The sequence below is a fragment of the Podarcis pityusensis genome, assembly GCF_964106645.2.
Source record: "Podarcis pityusensis genome assembly, chromosome: 12".
Lineage (NCBI taxonomy): Eukaryota > Metazoa > Chordata > Lepidosauria > Squamata > Lacertidae > Podarcis > Podarcis pityusensis.
The window spans coordinates 8,518,553-8,543,572 of record NC_138037.1 but is presented as its reverse complement, the minus strand read 5'-3'; the positions used below and the strand labels follow the sequence as shown (position 1 = coordinate 8,543,572).

Here is a 25,020-nt window from a genome sequence, read left to right as displayed (position 1 = left end):
GAATTCTGTTTTTTTACCTATTTATTTGGAATGGTGTGTGTGTGTGTTCACAGCTTGTCTCTCTTGCAGGTGTGAGTGGCCTGTATGATTTTGGTCCTGTGGGTTGTGCTTTGAAGAACAATGTAGTTCATGCCTGGAGGCAGCACTTCATCCAGGAAGAGCAGATTCTTGAGATAGACTGCACCATGCTCACGCCAGAGCCTGTTCTGAAGTAAGTAGCATGTCATCCTACTGTTTTATTATTAATATTTTATTTGAAGCTTTTTCAGTTCTACAAAATAAAGTGAAAAAAGAAAGAGAATGTTATATATGGTACCTCGGTTTACGAACTTAATCCATTCTGGCAGTCCATTCTTAAACCAAATCTGTTCTTAAACCAAGGCGCGCTTTCCCTAATGAGGCCTCCCACCGCCAGTGCCCTTCCACCATTCGGTTTCCGTTTGTAGACTGAGGTAAAGTTTGCAAACCAGGACACTACTTCTGGTTTTGTAGGGTTCGTAAACCGAATCATTCGTAAACAGGACTGTTCTTAAACCGTGGTATCTCTGTGTGTGTGTATATGCATGCGCTTATATAGGTACCGCTGCAGCAAGAAGGTAGATGGCTGCTCAGGATGTTTCCTGAAGTATAACCCTGTCATTTTGCAGAATGTGAATTCTACCACAGTAGTATTGCTTTTGGTTTACTGTTTGGGTAGCTTTGCATTGTGAATTGGTTTATAAATCCGCTAATGAATAAAATAAATCTTGATGCCATGTGCGATGACGCTACTCTTGACCATTGCAGGACCTCCGGCCACGTAGACAAATTTGCAGACTTCATGGTGAAGGATGTGAAAAATGGGGAGTGTTTTCGAGCTGATCATCTCCTGAAAGGTATGCTGAGCTGCGAGAGCAGGACTGGTTTGCATGTTCCCCACCCCACCCCCCCGCCTCAGCATTGATCTAACAAATGTTTTTAGATTGAAAGTTTTAATCTCTCTCCTCTCCCAAGCGAAAGCCAAGTTAGCATAAGCCATGTATTATGCTGGGCTGGCATATCTTCAGCACCGTATTTTCAATATCCTCCCTCCTTTCTCTGCAGCTGTCAGGACTGGAAACGGAATGCCGTCTTAAGAGTGACTTAGACAGTTTCTAATCCTTTTTTTAAGCCATCCAGGTTGGTTGCCATCCCTGCCTCTTGTGGGAGTGAGTGCCACAGTTTAACCATGTGCTGTGAGAAGACGGTACTTCTTCACACAGCTCATAAACTCTAGAATTCGCTCCCACAAGAAGTAGTGACGGTCACCATGATGATCACCAACTTGGGCGGCTTTCAAAGAGGATTAGACAAATTCATGGAGAGTAAGGCAATCAGTGGCTACTAGCCATGACAGCTATGCTCTTATGTTCACTGTATGCCTCACAATACCAGCTGCTGGGAACTCGTAGGTTTGGTGAATTTCTGTTGCATTTGGTTGGCTGCTGTGAAAACAGGATGCTGGACTACATGAGTCTTTGGCCCAAACCCAGCAGCAGCTACTTTTTGTTCTTATTCTGTGAAAATGATACTAGAAACATTAAATTGTGCCAGCTCTGGGAGGGCTGAGGATGTTCTCTCCCTGAACATGTTGGGAGAAAGGGCAGAGCCAAATTGGTTTCCCTGATTCGGTTGCTTTCAGACATTTATCTTCAAAAACTCTTTTCTACATTGACACTCGAGTTGAGGAACCCTCTATGCACTATAGAGAAGCCTGGAGGGTATTTGAGCACAAGTCAGACCTGTTGGGCCTCAGGCTCACCTTGAGCTGGGAGCATGGAACTCTCTCCTATAGCTATGCTTTGCAGAAGGAAGTCACTAATGATGGATATGATAGACATGTTTCTCTGAGAAACCTATCATTACTGATCTCTGCTTTGGGGATCTTGGGGGCTCCTCGGAGACCTATTTTTGGAAACTGCCCATCTAGTTCTTAGAATCTGCATTCTGGTGGGCTTTGTGGTAGGCCACGAACGCTTCTTTCTGCCTTCTCTTGCAGCTCACTTACAGAAGCTGATGTCGGACAAGAAATGTACAGCTGAGAAGAAGGCTGAAATGGAGAATGTTCTGACACAGGTCAGTATGTGGCTGTGCAAACGGAAACGGAGGCGCAAGCTTTCAATTACTTACTTTGGGTTTCCTGGGAAGAATTAAGACACCGGATGAACTTGGAAGTTAACATCTCACAAATGAGTTTTCTGCAGGTCATAGATCAGTGGCGAATTCGTTTGGTGGGGTGGCTGTTTGCGGTGTGTAGATTGTAAAGGTTTGTTCCACATACCTGCTGGGAATCTATTACAATTGCCCAGTGGTGGGCAATTGGTTCCGTGGTTCCATTACAGGCAAATTCAGAGCTCCACATGTAGCATGAAGTCTATCAAGTAAGAAACTTTCTCCTCCCCTGTTTCTGGCCTTTGAATAATTTCTAGTCCTGCTTGTCCAAATCTGTGCAGCTGACATTTGTGAAACTTGCTTCTCTGTAGATTGAGCAAAGCTGAAAGGGAGCTCTTGGCTGATCCGTGCCTATATGTTTTCTTTTGCTTTGGATAAAGCAAGGTGGATGCTGGGATAATAACAACAACCTGGTGGGGGAACTGAGATTTGGCAATCTGTAGCTGTGATACTTGCCTGTGCTGAGGGTGGCCCAAGATGCAGTCGGCTTGTGGCACTTGGCCCTGGCTCACTTGGCGGGAGTTGACCTATTCATTTTTTCATTGACCCAATGTGAGTAAGAAGGGGAAGGAATGGAAATAAGCAGCTGGAGCCCCTGCATCCATGTCTGCTTCCCCGAAGAGAAATCCCCATTTGTCAAAGCAGGTGCAAGAGGGGTGTGTGGTGGAAACACACAGCGGGACTTGATAGCTGCAGTGTAGGCAGTCGACACTTGCACTGCTGTCGCCCATCCTCTCCTGACTGGGTCCTCCTGTAGAAGTAGCTGTTGGCCAGAGAAAGGGAAAGACGGACCACCCCTCCTTCCTAGGAGGCATTTGCAGCAGTTCATAACCTCGCAAGAGAAGGAAAAGAGGTTGTTCCTCCTTGTACCCGTTGTGCACTTATCTCAAAGTCCTTCAACTTGCAGATTTGGTTTTCTGATCCTCACAAACAGCTGGCATTGCGTTAGGGCATGAAAATATAGAAGGATTGTGGGCTTTTTAATTTACTTTCTGAGGTAGGGAGAGGGGGGAACCTGTGGCCCTCAAGATCTGGTTGGCCTTCACTCCCATCGGGCAACATGGTCAGCAGTGAAGGATGATGGGAGTTGTTGTCTGGCAGCATCCAAAGGGCCACAGGTTCCCCAGCCCGCCTCTTTCCCTTCTAGCCCTCTTCATAGCACTCTTTGGGAAACGTGTGACAGTGTTTCTGTTTGTCTGTGTTGCTCTGGCCCCTTATCCCACCACCAGAATGCCCTTGTAAGAGGCTGCGCTGGCAAATCCATGCTTGTTGCTTCCCCCAGTAAAATGCCAGGATTAATCCTTTGCAGTTTCTCATAAGGGGCTGGTGTCTTTTTAAAGAGGAGACAGGGTGGATAGAGTTAAGTCTTTGCTGCAGGTTCCTGTGTTAAATGCCTTTCGTGTTTTGCTCCTAGTTGGACAACTACGGCCAGGAAGAGCTTGCGGATCTGTTTGTGAACTACAACGTGAAGTCTCCCATTACTGGAAATGACCTCAGTCCTCCGGTGTCCTTCAATCTTATGTTCAAGACCTCTATCGGGCCTGGAGGAAACATGCCAGGGTAAATTAAGCATGGATGTTGACATATTTCTTGTGACCTACTGGGCTTGACGAGGGTGACTGGCTCGTACTACAGCTGAATACATTCCATTGTGTTCTGCTTACAGTCAACTAACCCTCCCCAGGAGGAGGTCTTGGGGATCTTCAATTTGTTTGGGGTGGTGTGTGTGTGTTGCTGAACCTACCAGTGATGGAGGAGGGACTGGGGTAGTGATGTATGGAACAATTGAGACTGCTCCCTGCTCCCTGCACCCCAAACCCACAAATGCTCAAGCGTAGTGGTTTTCCCCCACATGCGATTTGGAAATTCTGGGGTGGGAAGGTTTAGCAAGGGCTAGGAGTCATGGAGCTAGGAATGAGCTAAATTCAAAAGCCGCTTGGGACTCGACAGGAAATATTTGCACCAGGCCATGGTAGTCAACTCAGCTCAATGTGGGGTGTTTTTGTTCTTATCCTAATATAACATAAAGGTGACCAAATTTACTGCTGAGTGGGTTATTCGCAGCATCTCTCTTTGGCTAGACTAGCCTTGCAATCTTTAATTTTACAAGCTTAGAAAAGCATCGCAGAATTGTAGAGTTGGAAAGGGTTCTGAGGGTCATCTAGTCCAACCCCCTTCAATGCAGGAATTTCAGCTAAAGCATCCATGAGAGATGACCACCCAACCTTTGCTTAAAAACCTCCAAGGAAGGAGAGTCCACCACCTCCCGAGGGAATCCGTTCCACTGTTGAACAGCTGTTGCTGTTAGAAAGGTCTTCCCGGTGTTTAATTATGTGGCCCTAAGGCGGATAAGCAGCAGTGATGCCTCAGGCTGTCAGCTACTTGTATCATAGCGTGCAGTAAAGCAATAAAGTGATAATTGGTTTAAAATCGAACAGCATTTAGTGTTCCTGTTCCTAGAAAAACAAGCACATGAGCAGGAAGACACTGAGAATATGGAACCAGATGCAAGCCTTAATAATAAATTTGGGATTGGGTCAGGGGGAATTATTGAGGCTCAGAACCTTTTCCCCTCACCCCAGCCAAGCAAGCCAGCAAAGGGAGTCTGAGCAGTCGGGGGAGAGATGCTGGTTGTACTTTTTGATTGCAAGACAATTTGCCCCAGATAAAAAGTTGGGGAACTAGGCCCGTCTGCTCTCAGGAGAGTTATTTTCCTGCTTCTCAGTTGCTTTCATTGTTGGATTTCATTTGTGTGTTTTTTTTTAAGTTACCTGAGACCGGAAACTGCGCAGGGGATCTTCCTGAACTTTAAACGCCTCTTGGAATTTAACCAAGGCAAACTTCCTTTTGCTGCTGCTCAGATTGGGAATTCCTTCAGGAATGAGATCTCTCCTCGCTCAGGCCTCATTAGAGTCAGGTACTGTAAGCATTCTTCTATGACAGAGTTTGTTAAAACTATAGACTTTCTCTCTCTCTCTCTCTCTCTCTCTCTCTCTCTCAACTTGTAAGGGAATGGAACCATGGGTGTGTCTTCCTAAAATGTTTCCCATGCAGTCACCTCTCTACATGTTGATTTCTAAAAAGACCCTGTTGCATAATCATTGGAAATATCAACAGCACTGTCTGTGGCATATCATAAATTTGTGAATATTTGTCATTTTTACTTTGCTTTCCCACATTGACTTTAACTGGATCCCCAGAAGTAGAACATTCCACAGTGCAGATATTTGGTGTGGGTTTTTTGAGAGAAAGGGGAAATGGTTTTAGGTAGACGGGTTACTGTTGCAACTGTCTTGAGATTTTCACTGCACTTATTTGTTCTTTGGGTGGCTAAAAAGCGGTGGACCTTTTATATATTCTCTGTTCTCTGTTCGTTCTCTTTACAGTTGAATAAATAATTGTATAATTTATAATTGTATAATTTATAATTGAATATATGGTGCCAAATGCTCGCAGCTTTAGCATGAACTTTGCCCTTGGGTTCCCTATCCCAGTGTCCACTGGGTGACTCCAGCTCTCTGAGTCTGAGAGGCCACGAGACATTGAGATGGATTGACCTGTGTACGTGGTGTTGTGTAGAGCTTGTGGGTTATCTCACCTTTATGGGAGATGCTATAGTGGCTCTCAAGCAGAATAGCTACTAAACCGAGGGCATGCCTTTGTCTTTTAGGGAATTCACAATGGCAGAAATTGAGCATTTTGTGGATCCCAGTGAGAAGCATCACCCTAAGTTCCAGAATGTAGCAGACCTTCACATCCTCTTGTACTCTTCCAAAGCCCAGACCAGCGGGCAGTCGGCTCATTCCATGCGTCTGGGGGATGCTGTTGAGCAGGTACTGAAAGTGTGTTTTGCAGTAGAAGCGTGTGAAGAAAATGTGGAAGAGAACACCATGAATTCTGCTAGATACTCACCTTTGTGGAGAACTAGATGAGGTCTGCATATTGCAATTTCTGAACAAGAAGCAACACAGATTAATTCTGTATTCACTCTACAAGTTTAGCCTTAATTATGATGGAAAGCATCTGGTATCTGAAGAAGTGTGCATGCACACGAAAGCTCATACCAATAACAAACTTATAGGTAAAGGGACATCTGACCATTAGGTACAGTTGTGGCTGACTCGGGTTGCGGCGCTCATCTCGCTTTATTGGCTGAGGGAGCCGGCATACAGCTTCCGGGTCATGTGGCCAGCATGACTAAGCTGCTTCTGGCGAACCAGAGCAGCGCACAGAAACGCTGTTTACCTTCCCGCTGGAGCTGTACCTATTTATCTACTTGCACTTTGACGTGCTTTCAAACTGCTAGGTTGGCAGGGGCAGGGACCGAGCAATAGGAGCTCACCCCATCACGGGGATTCGAACCGCCAACCTTCTGATCGGCAAGTCCTAAGCTCTAGGCTCTTAGAGACAAACTTAGTTGGTCTCGAAGGTGCTACTGGAAGGATTTTTTTTTTTTTATTTATTTTTTACTACGGCAGACCAACATGGCTACCTACCTATAACTATGATGGAAAGTCTCAGCACCTTTCCAGAACTAAAATCCTCTGATTTTCCAAGGCAGAGACATGTTGGGTTTGCTTTTACTACACGTAGGAATCTTCATGTTGACAAAAAATTGTGCTTCTGATAACCATTATTGAGATTTGGTTGTGGGTCCCACTGCTCAGCTGTGAACAAGCCCTTAAAACACCTCGGCATCAAAATCCTGTGGAACTGATAAAAAGATTGGTCCTAACTTAACTTTCCTTATTCAATACATGGAGGATGCTGTTGAAATGTCATGGAAAAGGGCCCGGTATTTTGTACCGCAAGTCAAGCAGTGTTCAAAACTCCCTAGACACCAGGCACGATTTGCAACTGGCGCGGGTCCAGTTGCGACCATGTGGAGATCTCTGGTTGGTGACCGGAGTAAGCAAAATGCCACTCGGGAGGTTCTGAAATATTGTCCTTGAAGCTTGAATTTGTTTAATTCTGGATCATTCAATTTGAAGTTTGAATGTGTTATATACCGCTTTGAGATTTATAAATATAAAATATAAAGCGGTATAGAAATGAACAACAGCCACAATAACAACTGCAATAGAAAAAACTGTTGTAAAAAAAAAGAGGCACCTAGACATTCCATTGTGGCAACCGCAACCTAGGTTTAAGGTGCCATTTGGCGATTAGCTTATACAGTACATCTGAGTGTCTAACACTGAACACAAGGTGTGCAGCACTGTTGTTGTTGTTGTTTAGTCGTTTTGTCGTGTCCGACTCTTCGTGACCCCATGGACCAGAGCAGCCAGGCACTCCTGTCTTCCACTGCCTCTCACAGTTTGGTCAAACTCATGCTGGTAGCTTCGAGGACACTGTCCAACCATCTCATCCTCCGTCGTCCCCTTCTCCTTGTGTCCTCCATCTTTCCCAGTACAGTGGTGCCTCGCAAGACGAAAAGAATCCGTTCCGCGAGTCTCTTCATCTTGCGGGTTTTTTCGTCTTGCGAAGCAAGCCTATTAGCGGTTTAGCGGATTAGCGCTACAGTATTAGCGGCTTAGCGGGCTTAGCGGATCAGCTGATAAGCGGCTTAGCAATCAGCTGTTAAGCGGCTTAACTATAAGCTGATAAGCGGCTTAACGATCAGCTGATAAGCGGCTTCGCGATCAGCTGTTAAGCGGCTTAGCCGATCAGCTGATAAGCGGTTTAGCGGCTTGGGAAAAAGGGGGGGGAAAGGAAAAAACCCCGCAGGAACTCGCAAGACATTTTCGTCTTGCGAAGCAAGCACATAGGAAATTCGTTTTGCGAAGCACCTCCAAAATGGAAAACCCTTTCGTCTAGCGGGTTTTCCGTCTTGCGAGGCATTCGTCTTGCGGGGCACCACTGTATCGGTCTTTTCCAGGGAGTCTTCTCTTCTCATGAGGTGGCCAAAGTATTGGAGCCTCAGCTTCAGGATGTGTCCTTCCAGCGAGCACTCAGGGCTGGTTTCCTTAAGAATGGATAGGTTTGATCTTCTTGCAGTCCATGGGACTCTCAAGAGTCTCCTCCAGCACCAGAATTCAAAAGCATCAATTCTTCAGTGCATATTTACTTGAGGAAGCAGTTTTTGGCTTTGGGCATCCCATCTCTCTCTCTCGTTTCAGGGTGTAATCAATAACTCGGTGCTCGGTTACTTCATTGGCCGCATCTACCTCTACCTTGTCAAAGTCGGCATCTCTCCAAACAAGCTGCGCTTCCGACAACACATGGAGAACGAAATGGCCCACTACGCCTGCGACTGCTGGGATGCAGAGTCCAAAACATCCTACGTAAGTGATTTGATGGCTGCAGAGGCTTCTGTATTAATCGAGGGGAGGCGGGGAGAGGAGAGAGTTTGGCTAACTCACGCGGTGGTGTGCTGAACAGAGGCGAATCCTTTTTTTCTTCTTTCAGGGGTGGATTGAAATTGTTGGCTGTGCTGACCGCTCTTGCTACGACCTCTCTTGCCACGCCAGAGCCACCAAAGTTCCTCTTGTAGCTGAAAAGCCTCTGAAGGAACCCATATCCTTTCAGAAATAAAACAGTTCTAACTGACGGGGAATCGAGTTGGGAGGATGTGTGGGTTCAACTAATGGTTTTCCGTTTGTGAGGCTGCTGGGAGTAAATTCAGGAAGCTCTCTTGAAGCTTCCTGAAAAATCAATGATATTTTACATACACACACCACACACACAGATATGATTCTTTTTATTTAAAACAGATTTTTTTTAAATTTAAATCGGATTTTAAAATAAAATGCTTTTGCGGGAAACATCTTTCTAAAGATAGTTTTCTATTTCAGTTACATTAGAGTCCAAAGCCTATTCATCTGGAAATAAGGATTTGTTTTAAGTTTTTCATGTTCCTCCTGTTCCCTTGGGATTCCTTAACGTAACCTGCACAAAACAGCCAACGTCGTTCAGTTCGAAGCAAATAAGGGAGCCATTGGCAAGGCTTACAAAAAGGACGCCAAACTGGTGCTGGAATACCTTTCCATCTGTGATGAGTGCTACATCAATGAGATGGAGAAATTGTTGAACGAAAAAGGGTAAGTGTTTGAGCCTGAGGGAGGTGAATCAGGCACTTTCCACCCACCAATTTGTGCCGTGATGCTCAGATTGGAGCACAAATAACTTGCGACTGAATTGTCACCCAGAGAGTGCTTTGGTTCTGGGGCTTCGCTTTCTGATCTCAGACTATCTCGGGTTTTGTTGACGATGCGGCTGGCAAACTGTCATTTGTGTCAACTCTGTAGTATGCCTGCAGAAATCTTTGTTTTTCGTAGATGAAATTTGCTCTTGGATCACAAGAACCAGTAGTACATAGATCCTCTTCCAGCACACTCAAGAGCTTTGGCAAGGGCGGAAGAGCTTGTGAAAGATCTGAAAAAGCCCGAGCAATTGTTACTTAAAAATTGGGATTAGAAGATGAAAGGAGACTGAATCGGCCGCCAATCAGCAAAGGCTCCCAATTGACACTCCTTTTCCTTCATTAAAAATAAATAAATAAATCCCCAAATCCATAGAAGTATCAGGAAATGCTCATTTGCCAAGGGGTCAGCAAACTTTTTCAGCAGGGGGCTGCTCCACTGACCCTCAGACCTTGGGGGGGGGGGGCAGACTATATTTTGAAAAAATAAAAAATAAAAATGATTCAAGAGCAGCACGAGCCCTGGTGGCTGCTTACCTGTGTCCTGTGAGCGGCAGGGGCTGGCGGTGCTGGTGGAGGGATGATGAGCAGCGCGTGAAAGGGCTCTGGAGAGGGGCTGCTTAAGATGGCAGTCGCTTGAGCGCTGCTGCTGCTGCTGCTGGCTCCAACAAAGCCCAGCCCCCTTCCTTCTCTGGGCAGGGCGGAGAGAAGCCAGGAGGAGGGAGGGAGGGAGGAGGCGCCGCCGCCATCATCATCGTGTGAGGGAGAGGGAAAGAACGTGCGCGCTGGTGATCCACGTGGTGATTCCTGGACCGTTCACGGGCCGGATCCAGAAGGCAATTGGGTCTGATCCGGCCCGCGATCCTTAGTTTGCCTACCCATTGCCTACATCTGCATTAGAGCAAAACTTTATTAGGCTAATCTTTTTTTTTTTAAAAAAAGATATTTATTAAAGTTTCAACATATTACAAAAATAAGAGAAAAGAAAAAGAAAAAAAGAGAAAGAGAAAAAAAGAAAAAATGGACATACAAAGTAAAAACGATTAAAAACAGATCAGTCTTTCCATATCTTATCTTTCATTTGCTTGTTTCCCTGACCTCCTCACACCTCCCTTTTTTGTATTCCATTTCAATTAGTTAATTCAGCAAATCCTTTCCCTCTTTGATTTTATCTTAATCTTTTATCTTAATATATTATAACTTTAGATTATCATCTGTTAACCATCCATTTTTACATATTCCTTTATAACATTGCTGCTAAAAACCACTTAACTTCAATCCAACATCATTCTAACATTCATTAATTTTGCAGTGTTTCTGTAGATAGTCTTTAAATTTCTTCCAATCTTCTTCTTTATTAGGCTAATCAGTATGTTGCAGAATTGATTAGACTGAGTCTTTCCCCCTCTGTGTTCTCCATCTGCAATACTTTCCTCCAATTCCCATAATCCCCTTCATTTAATGGATATTTTAAATATCCGTATAATATTTTGAGTTGGAGGTTTATAGTAATTCCTATAGATAAATACTTAACCACCATTTTTGTTAGCATTTGCTATATTTACTTAATTTCTATAATCCCTAATCGCAAGATGCAGTATTCTAAACTTCCTGAGCATAGTGATCGTAGAGGTTAGGAGATGTTGGACTGTCTAATTCCATTGAATAAAGCTAGCAGAGAAGGATTACCTGCTCTTCCTCAGCTGTTTACTTTCAAGAAGTATAAATCTAGTCAGGATGTTGTTAGGAATCCTTGAGCTGACCTGGTTGTTCATTCATAACAATTTTTTGGAATTTTGGAATACTTTTGATGACCTTCAAATTCTGCTGGACCTGCTTTTTGAACTAGAATGGCACTGCTGCTGCTGTTTTCCTTTAACTCTACAGCGTCCTCTGGAAGGAAAAGAGCCTGATATTGATTCTGAGTCCCCTTTTCTTTTCAGGGAATTTACCTTTGAAACGGAAGGGAAAACTTTTCAACTAACAAAGGACATGGTTGGCGTGAAGAGGTTCCAGAAAACCTTACACGGTAGGTCTCCCTGTACTTGCTTCTATAAAATAGTAAAGATCATAGCCAGAAGACTGTCCCCTGCCCCAAATCAGTGGGAGACTTCCTTCCCATTCACTGTAGCACATATAATTGCAGCCCAATGCAGTGTTTCTCAAACTTGGGTCCCCAGCTGTAGTTGGACTACAACTCCCATCTTCCCTAGCTACCAGGACCCCACCGGTTAGGGATGATGGGAGTTGTAGTCCATCAACAGCAGGGGACCCAAGTTTGAGAAACGCTGGAATGGCTGTTTTTTATTGGCAGCATGACAAGCACTGAAATGGCTTCCTCATGGTCAGGGGCGCAAACCAACGTTATAAATGTGTTCAGATGCCATTCACTTGGTTTGACTGGAATGCACAGTTCCCAGGCAGTGCCTTACCTCCACTGGGGCCACCACTAGCACTGATATAATTCAGGCTGCCTCGGCCCTCCAGATGTTTTTGAGACTACAATTCCCATCATCCCTGGCTACTGGTCTTCCTAGCGAGAGATCATGGGAGTTGTAGGCCAAAAACAACTGGAGGGCCAAGGTTGAGGAAGCCTGATATAATTGCTCCGTACAGTCAAATTGAGAGATAAATGTTTGTGGGCATTACAGTGGCAACCTTTGAGCCCCGTTGCTGTTGGGCAGAATTGCTATGAACGCGAAAAGCTTCTACGCTTTCCAACCTGAGTTGGCCTAGCAAAACATACCCTTTTTTTGCCTATCTGTTTTCTAGTGGAAGAGATTGTCCCCAATGTGATTGAGCCTTCGTTTGGTATCGGAAGGATCATGTACACGATATTTGAGCACACGTTCCGCATCCGGGAGGGAGATGAGCAACGGACGGTAGGATTTCCCCCCTGTGACTTTGGTTTGGTTTCAGAGTTGATGTATGTTGGTGGCTTCCTATGAGAGGCTCCGCGGATTTCGTAGCCCCAGCATTGTACGCTGGATTTGGGCATTGCAGACTTCGTTTAGAGCCCTGCTCAGCCCCCAACGGCCTTGAGTCATAGCTCTTTCTCTTTGCTCCCTTTCTCCGCCTGTAAAATGGGAGTAATAGCACCCTCATAGACAAGCAGCTACCTGACACAATTGACTTCCTGCACGCAACTCATTTCCAGGTATGCAATTCATGTTTCTTGTAGTGTGTGGAGTGTGCAAACAAGTATGGGCAGCTGATGTATGCACTGACTACCTAATCAGTTTGCTTGGGCCATATGAAACACTTGCACCCCAACTCCACACTCCACATGTCATGATAAGCATTTTCCTACTCAGAATATTTCTCTGTAGGAAATCTGAAATGTATGAAATAGCTCTCTTAACTCCGGAGTGTGTGTGTGTTGTAAAAAGAGTTAGGCTTCCAGCCTTATTTTTGAAGGTAGAAAACATAATTCATTGTCTGTTAAACGGTCATATGTTTCTATGTACGTATCCAATATTTATATATATGGAAAGAACAATTTGGTCACCTGGAGTGGATTGTATGAACACAAACATAGGTTCTAGCTTTCTGTATTTAATTCCCCCCGATCCTCGGTAGCTTCCACTCTGCCTATTTTTCTGTGCCCTTTGCCCCTCTTAAGATTGAGGTTCAGCTTTTCCTTTCCTATTTGGGTGGGTGGAGGAATCTGGACTTGGCAAAAAAGAAGGAAAAGCAAAGCATCCACAGACGAAGGTCCAAATTGCAAGATCAAAATGAATGTTCTTTTCACTATTTAATCAGAGCACAAAATCAGAGTCTTCTAGTCACATAATTCATAGCATACGTACAGCAGAGTTGGGGGGGGGGACCTTCCAATTTACCCCTAATTCCCATCTAATTCAGATGAAGAGTCTTCCACTCTGGATCTGTCAGCTTCCCCTGCCTGATCACCTGTTTTGCTTTTCTCTCTCCACCAGTACTTCAGTTTCCCTGCTGTGGTGGCGCCGTTCAAGTGCTCTGTCCTTCCCCTGAGCCAAAACCAGGAATTCATTCCGTTTGTGAAGGAACTATGTGAGTAGCTCCCGATGCTTCCGGGCTGCCCTGTGTTAACAAAGCTGCGATTGCATCGATGAATTGGGGGTGTTCAGCAGGAAAGGGGATTGACCAGGTTTTTTTACACGATTTGTTTCACTGATGCGACTTCATTGTGCTAGAGCAGAGGTGGGGAACCTCAGGGGTGGGGTCTGAATGCAACCCTTTGGGACTCTTATCTGGCTCTCAGGACCCTTCATCCCAGACCTTGCTCCTCATTGGCTTTGCCTTTCAGCTTTGTCCTTTCAGCTGACTAGCATGCATGCTTGAACTGTGATCATGTCTCTTGCTTGCTGGATGGAGAGATGTGTGGATGCAGAAACCACTGGCACATGTGTGGAATGTAGCCTGCAGTTGCACCTATTGCTCTGCTTGCTTTTTCCTCTGGCTGCATCCATCTGCAGGGACTCGGGTGGCGCTGTGGGTTAAACCACAGAGCCTAGGACATGCTGATCAGAAGGTCGGTGGTTCGAATCCCTGCGACGGGGTGAGCTCCCGTTGCTCGGTCCCTGCTTCTGCCAACCTAGCAGTTTGAAAGCACCTCAAAGTGCAAGTAGATAAATAGGGACCACTCTGACAGGAAGGTAAACGGCGTTTCCGTGCGCTGCTCTGGTTCGCCAGAAGCAGCTTAGTCATGCTGGCCACATGACCTGGAAGCTGTACGCCGGCTCCCTCGGCCAATAAAGCGAGATGAGCGCCGCAACCCCAGAGTCGTCCACGATTGACGACTGGTCAGGGGTACCTTTACCCTTTACCTTTTACCCTTTACCTTTTACCCTTTACCTTACATCCATCTGCTGGCATGTGGCCCTCAAGAGGTTAACCCAGAGAGAAAGTGGCCCTTGGGGTGGAAAGGGTTCCCCACGACTGTGGTTGAGCATTCCCCGACAGGAAAAAAAACCACAACTGGCCGTGGAAACTGGTTCATATTTAGGATATACACTTCCCTTTTGGCTTCGGGTGCCCTTTGCTCAGTTATTAGAGGACGAGGCTCCTAATCTCAGGGGTTGTGGGTTCGAGTCCCACATTGGGCAAACAATTCCTGCATTGTAGGACCAGATGAGCCTCGGAGTCCCTTCCAGCTCTACAATTCTATGATTTTTCCTTTTGGCAGTAGGGAAGGCATAATGTATCCAAAGGGCTTCGTGGTCTCGGATATTGTACGCTGCAGTACAGTGGTACATTGGTTTGCAAACAGTCTGGTTTGCATATGTTTTGGATTACAAACACGTCAAACCTGGAAGTGTGTGTCCCGGTTTGCAAACTTTTTTTGTATTACAACCTTTTTTTATTATTATTATTATTACGGACAAATTTTTTGGGGAGGCCCCATTGGCGAACGCGCGCCTTGGGTTACAACCTGTTTTGGTTTACAAACGGGCCTCTGGAACAGATGGTTGTAAACCAAGGTACCACTGTATTCTAGTTCATGGCAACGTTGCTGAATTTAGTTTGCAGTTGCAGCTCTCTCTCTTTCTGTGTATATGTGGTTTAAATTAGACATTCCACCCCATTCTCAAGGGCTGCACAAATATCCAACCCTTTAAATAAAACAAACTTGGGCTTGACTTGGCTCAGCTGAGGTTTCCAGTCATCCTTCTGGCAATCTTTGGGGGACGCTCATTTCTTCTCTGTGCCCATTTAAATTCTCTATAAAGCCGGCCGACTCAATAAAATGATGCGCACCTTTGTTTCCTCTCGCAGCCGAAGCCCTCACAAGAAACGGGGTCTCCCACAAGGTGGACGACTCTTCCGGATCCATCGGCCGGCGCTACGCCAGGACGGATGAGATCGGTGTGGCTTTTGGGATCACGATTGACTTTGACACGGTCAACCGGTCGCCGCACACGGCCACCTTGCGAGACCGCGACTCCATGCGCCAGATACGAGCTGAGGTAGGCTGTGCCCTTTGCGTTGGGGCGGGGGGCAAGTTGGAGGTTCGAGGCAAGCAACCGGAAGAGAAAGGGTGCAGGTAGAAGCAGAAGGAACTAAAAACACATCATGTTGAATGGAGAGAATGAGACAAGTCCCCTCTTACAACCAGCGGTGCTTGGGAGACAGTATAAGGCAGCTATCCTGTCTTCTTAAAGTCAGGTCATTAGTCCATCTAGTCCAGTATTGCTTACACTGGCTGGCAGCAGCTCTCTAGGGTTTCTGGTTGCGTCCATTTCTGGGCCAGCCTGGAAATACTGGGGTCCTTCTGCATGCACAGTGTCTGGAGGATGGATGGCAGCTAACAGATTGAGGTTGAATCCTGACAAGACAGAAGTACTGTTTTGGGGGGACAGGGGGCGGGTATGGAGGATTCCCTGGTCCTGAATGGGGTAACAGTGCCCCGAAGAACCAGGTGCGGAACCTGGGAGTCATTTTGGACTCGCAGCTGTCCATGGAGTTGCAGGTCATTTCTGTGTCCAAGGCAGCCATCTGCCAGCTCCATCTGGTACGCAGGCTGAGACCCTACCTGCCTGCAAACTGTCTCCCCAGAGTGGTGCATGCTCTGGTTATCTCCTGCTTGGACTACTGCAATGTGCTCTACGTGAGGCTACCTTTGCAGGTGACTCAGAACTGCAACTAATCCAGAATGCGGCAACTAGACTGGTGACTGGGAGTGGCTGCCGAGACCATATCATACCTGTCCTGAAAGACCTACATTGGCTCCTAGTACGTTTCCGAGCACAATTCAAAGTGTTGGTGTTGACCTTTAAAGCCCTAAATGGCCTTGGTCCAGTATACCTGAAGGGGCATCTCCACCCCCATTGTTCAGCCCCGACACTGAGATCTAGCTCTGAGGGCCTTCTGGAGGTTCCCTCTGTGAGAAGTGAGGTTGTAGGGAACCAGGCAAAGGGCCTTCTTGGTAGTGGCGCCCACCCTGTGGAACGCCCTCCCATCAGATGTTAAGGAAATAAACTACTACCTGACTTTTAGAAGACATCTGAAAGCAGCCCTGTTTAGGGTAGTTTTTAATGTTTGATGTTTTATTGTGTTTATTCTGTAGAGAGCTGTTTAGAGTGGCTAGGGAAACCCAGCCAGATGGGTAGATTATTATTATTATTATTATTATTATTAATCTCTGAACCATGACCCTTCTCTGTGTTCATGGGGGAACAAGCACCAGCTGCAACATGCTTGTAACTTGAGCCTCAACAGATACCTTTATTTCAAGGGTAAAGATAGGATTTTCCTGGGCTCATTATAATCCAGAAATATTCTGGGAAAAAGGAAACAGTGCCCACGCAGTGAGGCTGATGAGAGTTGTGCCTAGTGAAGTAGAGAATGCACACAGGAAACCTGTGGTCTGGTGTGTGTTTATCCTGTCCAGTGCGCCTTTGAAAGGCATAGCTCAGTCGGTAGAGCACGAGATTCTTAATCTCAGGGTGGTGGGTTAAAGCCCCACATTGGGCAAAAGATTCCTGCATTGCAGGGGGTTGGACTAGATGACCCCCGTGGTTCCTTCCAACTTTACAGTTCTAAGAAGGAGCTCACCTATTGCTGGGTACAACTGGCTGCCTACATTCTGCAACGGTGCTGTCTCAAGGGGACTGAGCCCCGTTGTTCTTCTGAGAAAGTTGATTAGCTCTGTGTTGATCCTGGAGTCTGAAAGTGCACTTTCTTCTTCCTGCTTCCAGATCTCTGAGCTTCCCACCATAGTTCGGGATCTTGCAAACGGCAACATAACCTGGGCTGACGTGGAGGCCAAGTATCCACTCTTCGAGGGACAAGAGACTGGCAAAAAGGAGACAATAGAGGAATGAAACAAACTCCCCGGAAACTTAACAAGAAGTCGACTTTTTACTGTTCATGTTAATATGAAATTTATCATGTGTATTATTCAAAACAGGGACTGTCTGGTTATCTTCCCCCTTCACTTCCAATTGCTGCCTAATTTTAACTCCCAGCTCCAATAAACACAGTTAAAAGACTAAAAACACTGCCTCATTAAGCTTGCTTTCTCTGTCTCCTTTCTCCTTGGTGCTGTCACCATCAGATATTCAGTGGCCTGGCTTGCAGATAATATTAAACCATGGTTTATATTACTTTATGGTTCATTAAACCGTGGCTTACCATGATGAATGAGCCCTGGTTAGCAGCTCAGCTATGGTTTGTTTACTGCCAACCATCCATGGTCTGAAGCTGTGGTTTGTTACTGGCTCGCAAAACCTTGGTTTGTTGTAACAAAAGCTTGGCATGATATGTGAACCCATGGTTGGTTTGGTCACTCCACCCCAGAACTTGACCAAGCTACAAAGGCAGAAGGTAAGAGCAGATGGGGGAAAACCCAAGCTTTGGAGAAGCCATGCTTTGTTCATCTGTGGGAGAATTCCGTGGTTAACTCGTGACTTGTTAAACCAACCATAGGCGTGGAAAAAACCCAGTGGCATAGTGCTATGTGTTAACCAGGCCAGTCTGGTTTTGAATGGTTTTCTCTGAACTATAAAGAATTGGGAGCAATAATGTGTGCTCCTTTGCTCAACCATCCCTTTACCCAGTCTTATGGAAACATCCATTTAATTATTTTACAGATAGGATACCCAAAATAGCGCTCATCTCATTACCTCACAGGGTCACTGGTTGAACTGATGTGTAAATCTAGGGTTTGTTGTGTTTATGCTGTGTACTGGGGTCAGTGCATTTATCATTTAAAGGTAAAGGGACCCCCTGACCATTAGGTCCATTTGTGACCGACTCTGGGGTTGCGGCGCTCATCTCGCTTTATTGGCCGAGGGAGCCGGCATACCGCTTCCGGGTCATGTGGCCAGCATGACTAAGCCGCTTCTGGCGAACCAGAGCAGCGCACGGAAACGCTGTTTACCTTCCCGCCAGAGCGGTCCCTATTTATCTACTTGCACTTTGAGGTGCTTTCGAACTGCTAGGTTGGCAGGAGCAGAGACCGAGCAACGGGAGCTCACCCCGTCGCGGGGATTCGAACCGCCGACCTTCTGATCAAGTCCTAGGCTCTGGTTTAACCCACAGCGCCACCCGCTGTCCTAAACTCTTTAACACACTTTCTGAAGCCAGTACCATGGTTACTGTGTATTTTATTCATAGTTTTTGATTCCTCTGTCTCCTTTCCTTTCTAAACACATCACACCCTCCACACTGATTCTTTCTGCTCAGGAAGCCGAAATGACTGTTTCAGATGTGCAGATGTAGCAGATAATAGAGGGCTATATTCTTCAGTTTCCGGTGGTTCACTGAAACTGGAATGGATCTTAACACATATGGACCTAAATTGAGTTTTGAGCATGTCAAACTGTTAAAAAAAAAACCAGTTTCAATGCAAAGATCCTTCAAATTCAAACTCACACTAGAGCTTTGATAGGTCTTGAGTTTGCACCTCGAGATTTTGAGATGGGTTTCAAGCAGGTAAATGCCATAATTTGGGGGAGATTTTCCTTCCCTCTTGGGAGTGACACCAGCTACAGATTAAAACATGGGTCTCAATCCACCTTCTTTTTTTTTTTTTTTTAATAATATTTATTAAAGTTTCAAAAAAGGTTACAAAAATACGAAGAAGGAAAAAAGAAAATACAAAATACAGAAAAATAAAAACAATTAAAAACAAATCAGTCTTTCCATATCTTATCTTTCATTTGCTTGTTTCCCTGACCTCCTCACACCTCCCTTTTTTGTATTCCAGTTCAATTAGTTAATTCAGCAATTTCTTTCCCTCTTTGATTTTATCTTAATCTTTTATCTTAATATATTATAACTTTAGATTATCACCTGTTGACAATCCATTTTTACCTATTCCTTTATAACATTGCTGCTAAAAACCCCTTAACTTCAATCCAACATCATTCTAACATTCATTAATTTTGCAGTGTTTCTGTAGATAGTTTTTAAATTTCTTCCAATCTTCTTCTACCTACTCTTCTCCCTGGTCTCGGATTCTGCCAGTCATTGGGTCTCAATCCACCTTCAAGGAGATTGACTAGATGGCACAAACCTCGAACCTCTCAATAGCTTAGTCCTCATTCTGGTGATTTCACACTCAGGTTTGTTCTTGTCCTAGTCCAGGGGTCAGCAAACTTTTCCAGCCGTGGGCTGGTCCACCGTTCCTCAGACCATGTGGGGGGCCAGACTATATTTAGAAAAAAATATATGAACAAATTCCTATGCCCCACAAATAACCCAGAGGTGCATTTTAAATAAAAGGACACATTCTACTCATGTAAAAACATGCTGATTCCTGGACCGTCCATGGGCCGGATTGAGAAGGCGATTGGGCTGCAACCAGCCCCTGGGCCTTAGGTTGGCTACCCATCCCAGTCCATTAATGGGGCAAAATACTACATTGTGTGCAGTTCTGAGTTGCAATTGGCTAACAGGCTGCTTTTGGGAAATGTAAGTTCTGGACGTAATCATGCAATTTAACTTGATTACTTACAGTACATTCTTCAGCAACAGTTTCTCATTTATCCCAGCAGTCAGCCCAATGGCTATGTTATTATCTATTTTATTCATTTCATAAAATTTATACACTGCTTGGCTGTAAAAACAGGCAAACATTCAAGTGGCTCATAAAAAACGATAAAATGATCGATAAGAAAAGTATCAATGAGAAAAATTAACAATCTAAGACTTTCAGAAAGTTTGAATAACAATGGAGAAAAAGCAGATAAAAACTTTCATTGACTTTCTAAATATCTGGGTAGGCTGGTCTAAACAAAAATGTTTTAGGTGCCTGGTAGCAACAGGCAGGGTGTTCCCAAATGTAAGTGCTGACACAAACTCCGAAACAGGAATTTGCCAAAAACTCAACCTCATCAGCCTCTTAGTTCAGCAAAATCGTGAAACTGAGCCTTTCACTTATGTGCCAACATCAACATCAATTATATGCCAACTTCCCCCCTTTCTGGGGGGAATTCAGTGCTCCTCTGCTCTCTGGTAACATTGCAATACAGTGGTACCTCGGGTTAAGTACTTAATTCGTTCTGGAGGTCCATACTTAACCTGAAACTGTTCTTAACCTGAAGCACCACTTTAGCTAATGGGGCCTTCTGTTGCTGCCGCGCTGCCGGAGCACAATTTCTGTTCTCATCCTGAAGCAAAGTTCTTAACCTGAAGCATTATTTCTGGGTTAGCAGAGAGTGTAACCTGAAGCATATGTAACCTGAAGCGTAAGTAACCCCAGGTACCACTGTACAATTTCCACTGATGAACTGTTTTTCTGAGAAGTGAATTTCAAGTATACGCACAAACACGAAAATTAAAGACAGCCGACCAGACAAACAACAGTTGCACAAAGTGAAGCAGTGCCCAGCATTTATGAAGGAAAATCTCTGTTTAGCATGCATAATAATTTTTTTAAGAAGCAGCACACTCTGAAAAAAACAAGGCCAAGCTAATAAACACTATCAGTAATAACTAGTAATATAAACTACTTGATTTTAAAAGGTGACCCTGGATTTTTTTTAAAAAACCCCTCAAAATGTTCAATTGACAAAGCAAACAAATTAATTGTCTTCAAAGTTTCCATCCTAATTGACAAAGGATGCCTGAAGTTGAGAAGTGTATTAAATCTATATTTCCAGAAGAGGGAGCTGCAGACCTAAATGTATAACACTAAGCAATAAAAGAACATTACAGGAGTCCTGAATTTTGAATTTGAGAACATATACCTGAAGGCTGGACTTCCTATGGGGATTAAATCCTTAGCTCTTGGGTCCTTTCCCTGCACTGCATAAGCCGGTCAGGGCTCAATATTAAACATGTGCCAGTAACAAATATGTAAGTCTCTGAGCAGAGATGGCACATGCTGACAAGGTCTCACTCCTGTCAGGAACCATGCTGTGCCATTTTGCACTAACTGCAGTTTCCAGGAAGCCCCACGTATATTGCATTAACCCTGTCTTGAAACCACCAATGCCCGAACTACTGTAGTCAAGCTATCTCCGCCGAGCAATCAAAAGATGGGAGATGCTCGGGAAAACAGATCTGAAATTTAAGGCGTGGTCTTTACTGAAAGAAAACTATATGAAAATGATGTACCCCAGTTAAATGAGCAAAAATGTGTAGAACATGTACAAATATATACTGGAAATGCAAAGAAAAATAAGGTACCTTTTATCATATGTGGTGGACCTGTAAAGGAATTAAAAAATTCTGGGAAATGATATGCAATGCAATGAAAAAAATGTTCAAAATAACTTTTGCTTAAAAAAACCCAGAAGCTTTTTTTATTAGGAATTATAGGTATCGAGATCCCAAAGGACCAGAAAAAACTGTTTATGTTCGCGACAACAGCTGCACAGACGCTACTAGCCCAGAAAGGGAACCATGACGAGAGAAGAATGGCAAACCAAGTTGATGGACTATGCTGAAATTAACTGGGAAACTTAGGAACCAAGAAGACAAGAACTTTTAAAAAGAATGGGAAAAGTTTATAATTTATATACAAGATCATTGCAAGCAGGTTAAAACATTAGCAGGATTTTTAACGCACTTGGAATGTACGGATATTTTAGAAAGATTAAAAATTGGAGAAGTATTGCTATGCAGTGGAAAACAGTATCAATAGGACCCATGGAAGCGATGGGGGGAAGTAAGGAGATTCAGAGTAATCTTGATATTTGGATTCAGAATTGATTTTGTTATATAGATTTCAGTTTCTTGGGATCCATGATCATTGTTCACTGATCCATGACCTCTGAGCAGGGATACTGGAGTGGCTTGCTGGTTCCTGCTCCAGGTGGATCACGTTAACTCTCCACTATGACCTGTCCGTCTTGGGTGGCCCTGCACAGCATAGCTCATAGCTTCTCTGAGTTATTCAAGCCCCTTTGCCACGACAAGGCAGTGATCCAGGAAGGGGAATGAAAGAACCTCTTAATGAGGGTGAAAGAGGAGAGTGCAAAATATGGTCTGAAACTCAACATAAAAAAAAATGAAGATCATGGCCACTGGTCCCACCACCTCCTGGCAAATAAAAGGGGAAGAAATGGAGGCAGTGAGAGATTTTACTTTCTTGGGCTCCATGATCACTGCAGACGGTGACAGCAGTCACGAAATTAAAAGACACCTGCTTTTTGTGAGAAAAGCGATGACAAACCTAGACAGCATCTTAAAAAGCAGAGACATCACCTTGCCAACAAAGGTCCGTATAGTTCAAGCTATGGTTTTCCCAGTAGTGATGTATGGAAGTGAAAGCTGGACCATAAAGAAGGCTGATCGCCAAAGAATGGATGCTTTTGAATTATGGTGCTGGAGGAGACTCTTGAGAGTCCCATGGACTGCAAGATCAAACCTATCCATTCTGAAGGAAATCAGACCTGAGTGCTCACTAGAAGGACAGATCCTGAAGCTGAGGCTCCAATACTTTGGCCACCTCATAAGAAGAGAAGACTCCCTGGAAAAGACCCTGATGTTGGGAAAGATGGAGGGCACAAGGAGAAGGGGACGACAGAGGATGAGATGGTTGGACAGTGTTCTTGAAGCTACCAGCATGAGTTTGACCAAACTGCAGGAGGCAGTGGAAGACAGGAGTGCCTGACATGCTCTGGTCACGAAGAGTTGGACATGACTAAATGACTAAACAACATTATTGTAAATCAAAAATTTATTTCAAAAGAATGAAAGCCCCTCCAGAAAGGCAGGGGACCCCCATGAGTGGCATCTGATGCTCTCTTAGGGCATTTCAGAAGGATATGAGCACCGACAATGTCCTGATGTGCTTGGCAGCGCATAAGAAGCATGCATTCCCGGGAAAGCGATAAGAGGCGAAGGCAGTGTATTTCTTGGTCCGGAGAGCATCGTTGGAGCCAGGGGATCAAATGCTACCAATCTCAAAGGGGAACATCGCAAAACAGGCAGCTGTACCTTGGAAATCCAGGTTTGCTCAACCGTAATCCCTTTTCAATTCCTTTATTTGCTCAGCCTGCTCCTGTCCCTGCTCAGGGGAGGGATGAACTCTTCCATATGCATAAGAGGCTCAAGACGGTGCAGTGCGCTCCTGCCAATGCGCTCCTTCTTTATTCATGCACTGGGCGACTGTGTAGCATGTCTGCTGTCTGCTTTAATCCGCAGCTGGCTTCCCCTCGGAGTGCGTGCGACTGCGCCCGTTCAGTCCTCACCTCCTTCTTTTCGGAGAAAGCCACAGAAGGATTAAATGTATCAACGGCAAAAAGGACAGGCGCTCCTCCGAAAACAGGAGTGCGTTGCAAAGAAGGAGATGGCAATGGCAGAGTCAGGCAGCAGCCCATCTGTGTTAGGAAGCCTCAGGTGGCCTGTAGCAGCTCTTGGTGCTGGCTGTTGCTGCTCCACCCAGCAATCTTCAGTCTCTGTCACCAACACTGGCATCCACTAATGTTTCCTTCACCCCAAGGTGGCATTTTATGGAAGCAAAGAGGAAAAAAAGAGCCAAAGAGGCAAAAGTTTTGGGGAAGGGCATGTCACTTGTGTGACGTGTTGTACCGTTGTTGCGCGCATGACATCAAGATGTTGGGAGGAGCCGAATGCGGTGACCATGTGCAGGGCCAGATTTAAGTTTGATGAGGCCCCAAGCTACTGAAGGTAATGGGGCCCTTTATATGTCCAGCTGTCCTTCGTCAACAACAAATTGTCGCTGTTTTTTGTGTCGAATATATGCAATATGGTCATTTATGGACCTCATAGGTATCTAAAGCCATTTGCAAATAACAAAATATGTATTTTATCAAAGTAATTGTTGAACTGAAATGCAATTAAGAAGAAGTATATTAATAGTGAAATACAATTAAGAAGAAGTATATTAATACAGTGATACCTCTGGTTAAGAACTTAATTCGTTCCGGAGGTCCGTTCTTAACCTGAAACTGTTCTTAACCTGAGGTACCACTTTAGCTAATGGGGCCTCCCACTGCCGTCGCACGATTTCTGTTCTCATCCTGTAGCAAAGTTCTTAACCCGAGGTACTATTTCTGGGTTAGCGGAGTCTGGAACCTGAAGCGTCTGGAACCTGAGGTACCACTGTAGTGAGATCATTATTAAGCTCTAACCTAGAATGTAGGCACCCTATATAGAGAAATGAGCAAACCAGTGATATTTTAGGGAGCAGGCTAGCAGGCGGGGCCCATGACTTACATCATAGGAGTCTACACAACACAAAACACTCTTGCTGTATGTAGGTTTTATTTTATTTCTTTTTTATCTTATATTTTGGAAATGTACATCCAGTTTTTCCTCCTTTACATTTTTGTGGGGCTCCCAAGAGAGTGGGACCGTAAACTATAGCTTGTTTAGCTTATACGTAAAACTGGCACTAGTCACGTGTCACTGGCCAGAGGCTCCTCCTCTTCCTGGTGCTGCTACCGGCAGGTGATTTCTTCCACCCTTCTTCCCCTTGGGGGAAGGAGGAGGAGGAGAAAAAGCCAACCCCTGGAGCTGCCCAGCCTCCTCCACCCCCTCAACATTGGAAGGGCGTGACCCCCTCTCAAAAGATATCAAGGGGCCCAAAACACCTCAGCTCCCAGAAGCTGGTACCCCTGAGGAGCCATAATTTGCTTGCTCTGCTTGGCTGCAAGAGACCAGGTACTTCCTGAGGGAGTGGAAGGCATCAGGCATGGTTAAGAGAGACAGAAGATGGATCTATAGATAGCAGGCAGCAGCAGCTACAGGCACTTGGAGGCTTCTGATTGTGTCCACCAACTTCTGTGTGG

The 25,020-nt window shown here is 45.0% G+C and overlaps 1 protein-coding gene across 2 annotated transcripts in view; it reads left to right on the top strand.

The window, feature by feature from the left end:
- Positions 1-17,310, top strand: part of GARS1 (glycyl-tRNA synthetase 1) — a 28,066-nt gene extending 10,756 nt beyond the window's left edge. For both annotated transcript variants that reach the window (XM_080974076.1, XM_080974075.1), the window contains exons 4-17: positions 70-211; positions 787-875; positions 2,018-2,094; positions 3,605-3,750; positions 4,958-5,107; positions 5,861-6,023; positions 8,310-8,474; positions 8,599-8,707; positions 9,086-9,230; positions 11,275-11,360; positions 12,104-12,213; positions 13,270-13,363; positions 15,089-15,279; positions 17,011-17,310. In XM_080974076.1, the coding sequence (XP_080830202.1) occupies positions 70-211; positions 787-875; positions 2,018-2,094; positions 3,605-3,750; positions 4,958-5,107; positions 5,861-6,023; positions 8,310-8,474; positions 8,599-8,707; positions 9,086-9,230; positions 11,275-11,360; positions 12,104-12,213; positions 13,270-13,363; positions 15,089-15,279; positions 17,011-17,136 (1,793 nt within the window). In that variant the 3' untranslated portion in view covers positions 17,137-17,310. The remainder of the gene's footprint in view (positions 1-69; positions 212-786; positions 876-2,017; positions 2,095-3,604; positions 3,751-4,957; positions 5,108-5,860; positions 6,024-8,309; positions 8,475-8,598; positions 8,708-9,085; positions 9,231-11,274; positions 11,361-12,103; positions 12,214-13,269; positions 13,364-15,088; positions 15,280-17,010) is intronic.
- Positions 17,311-25,020: the final 7,710 nt, after the last annotated feature.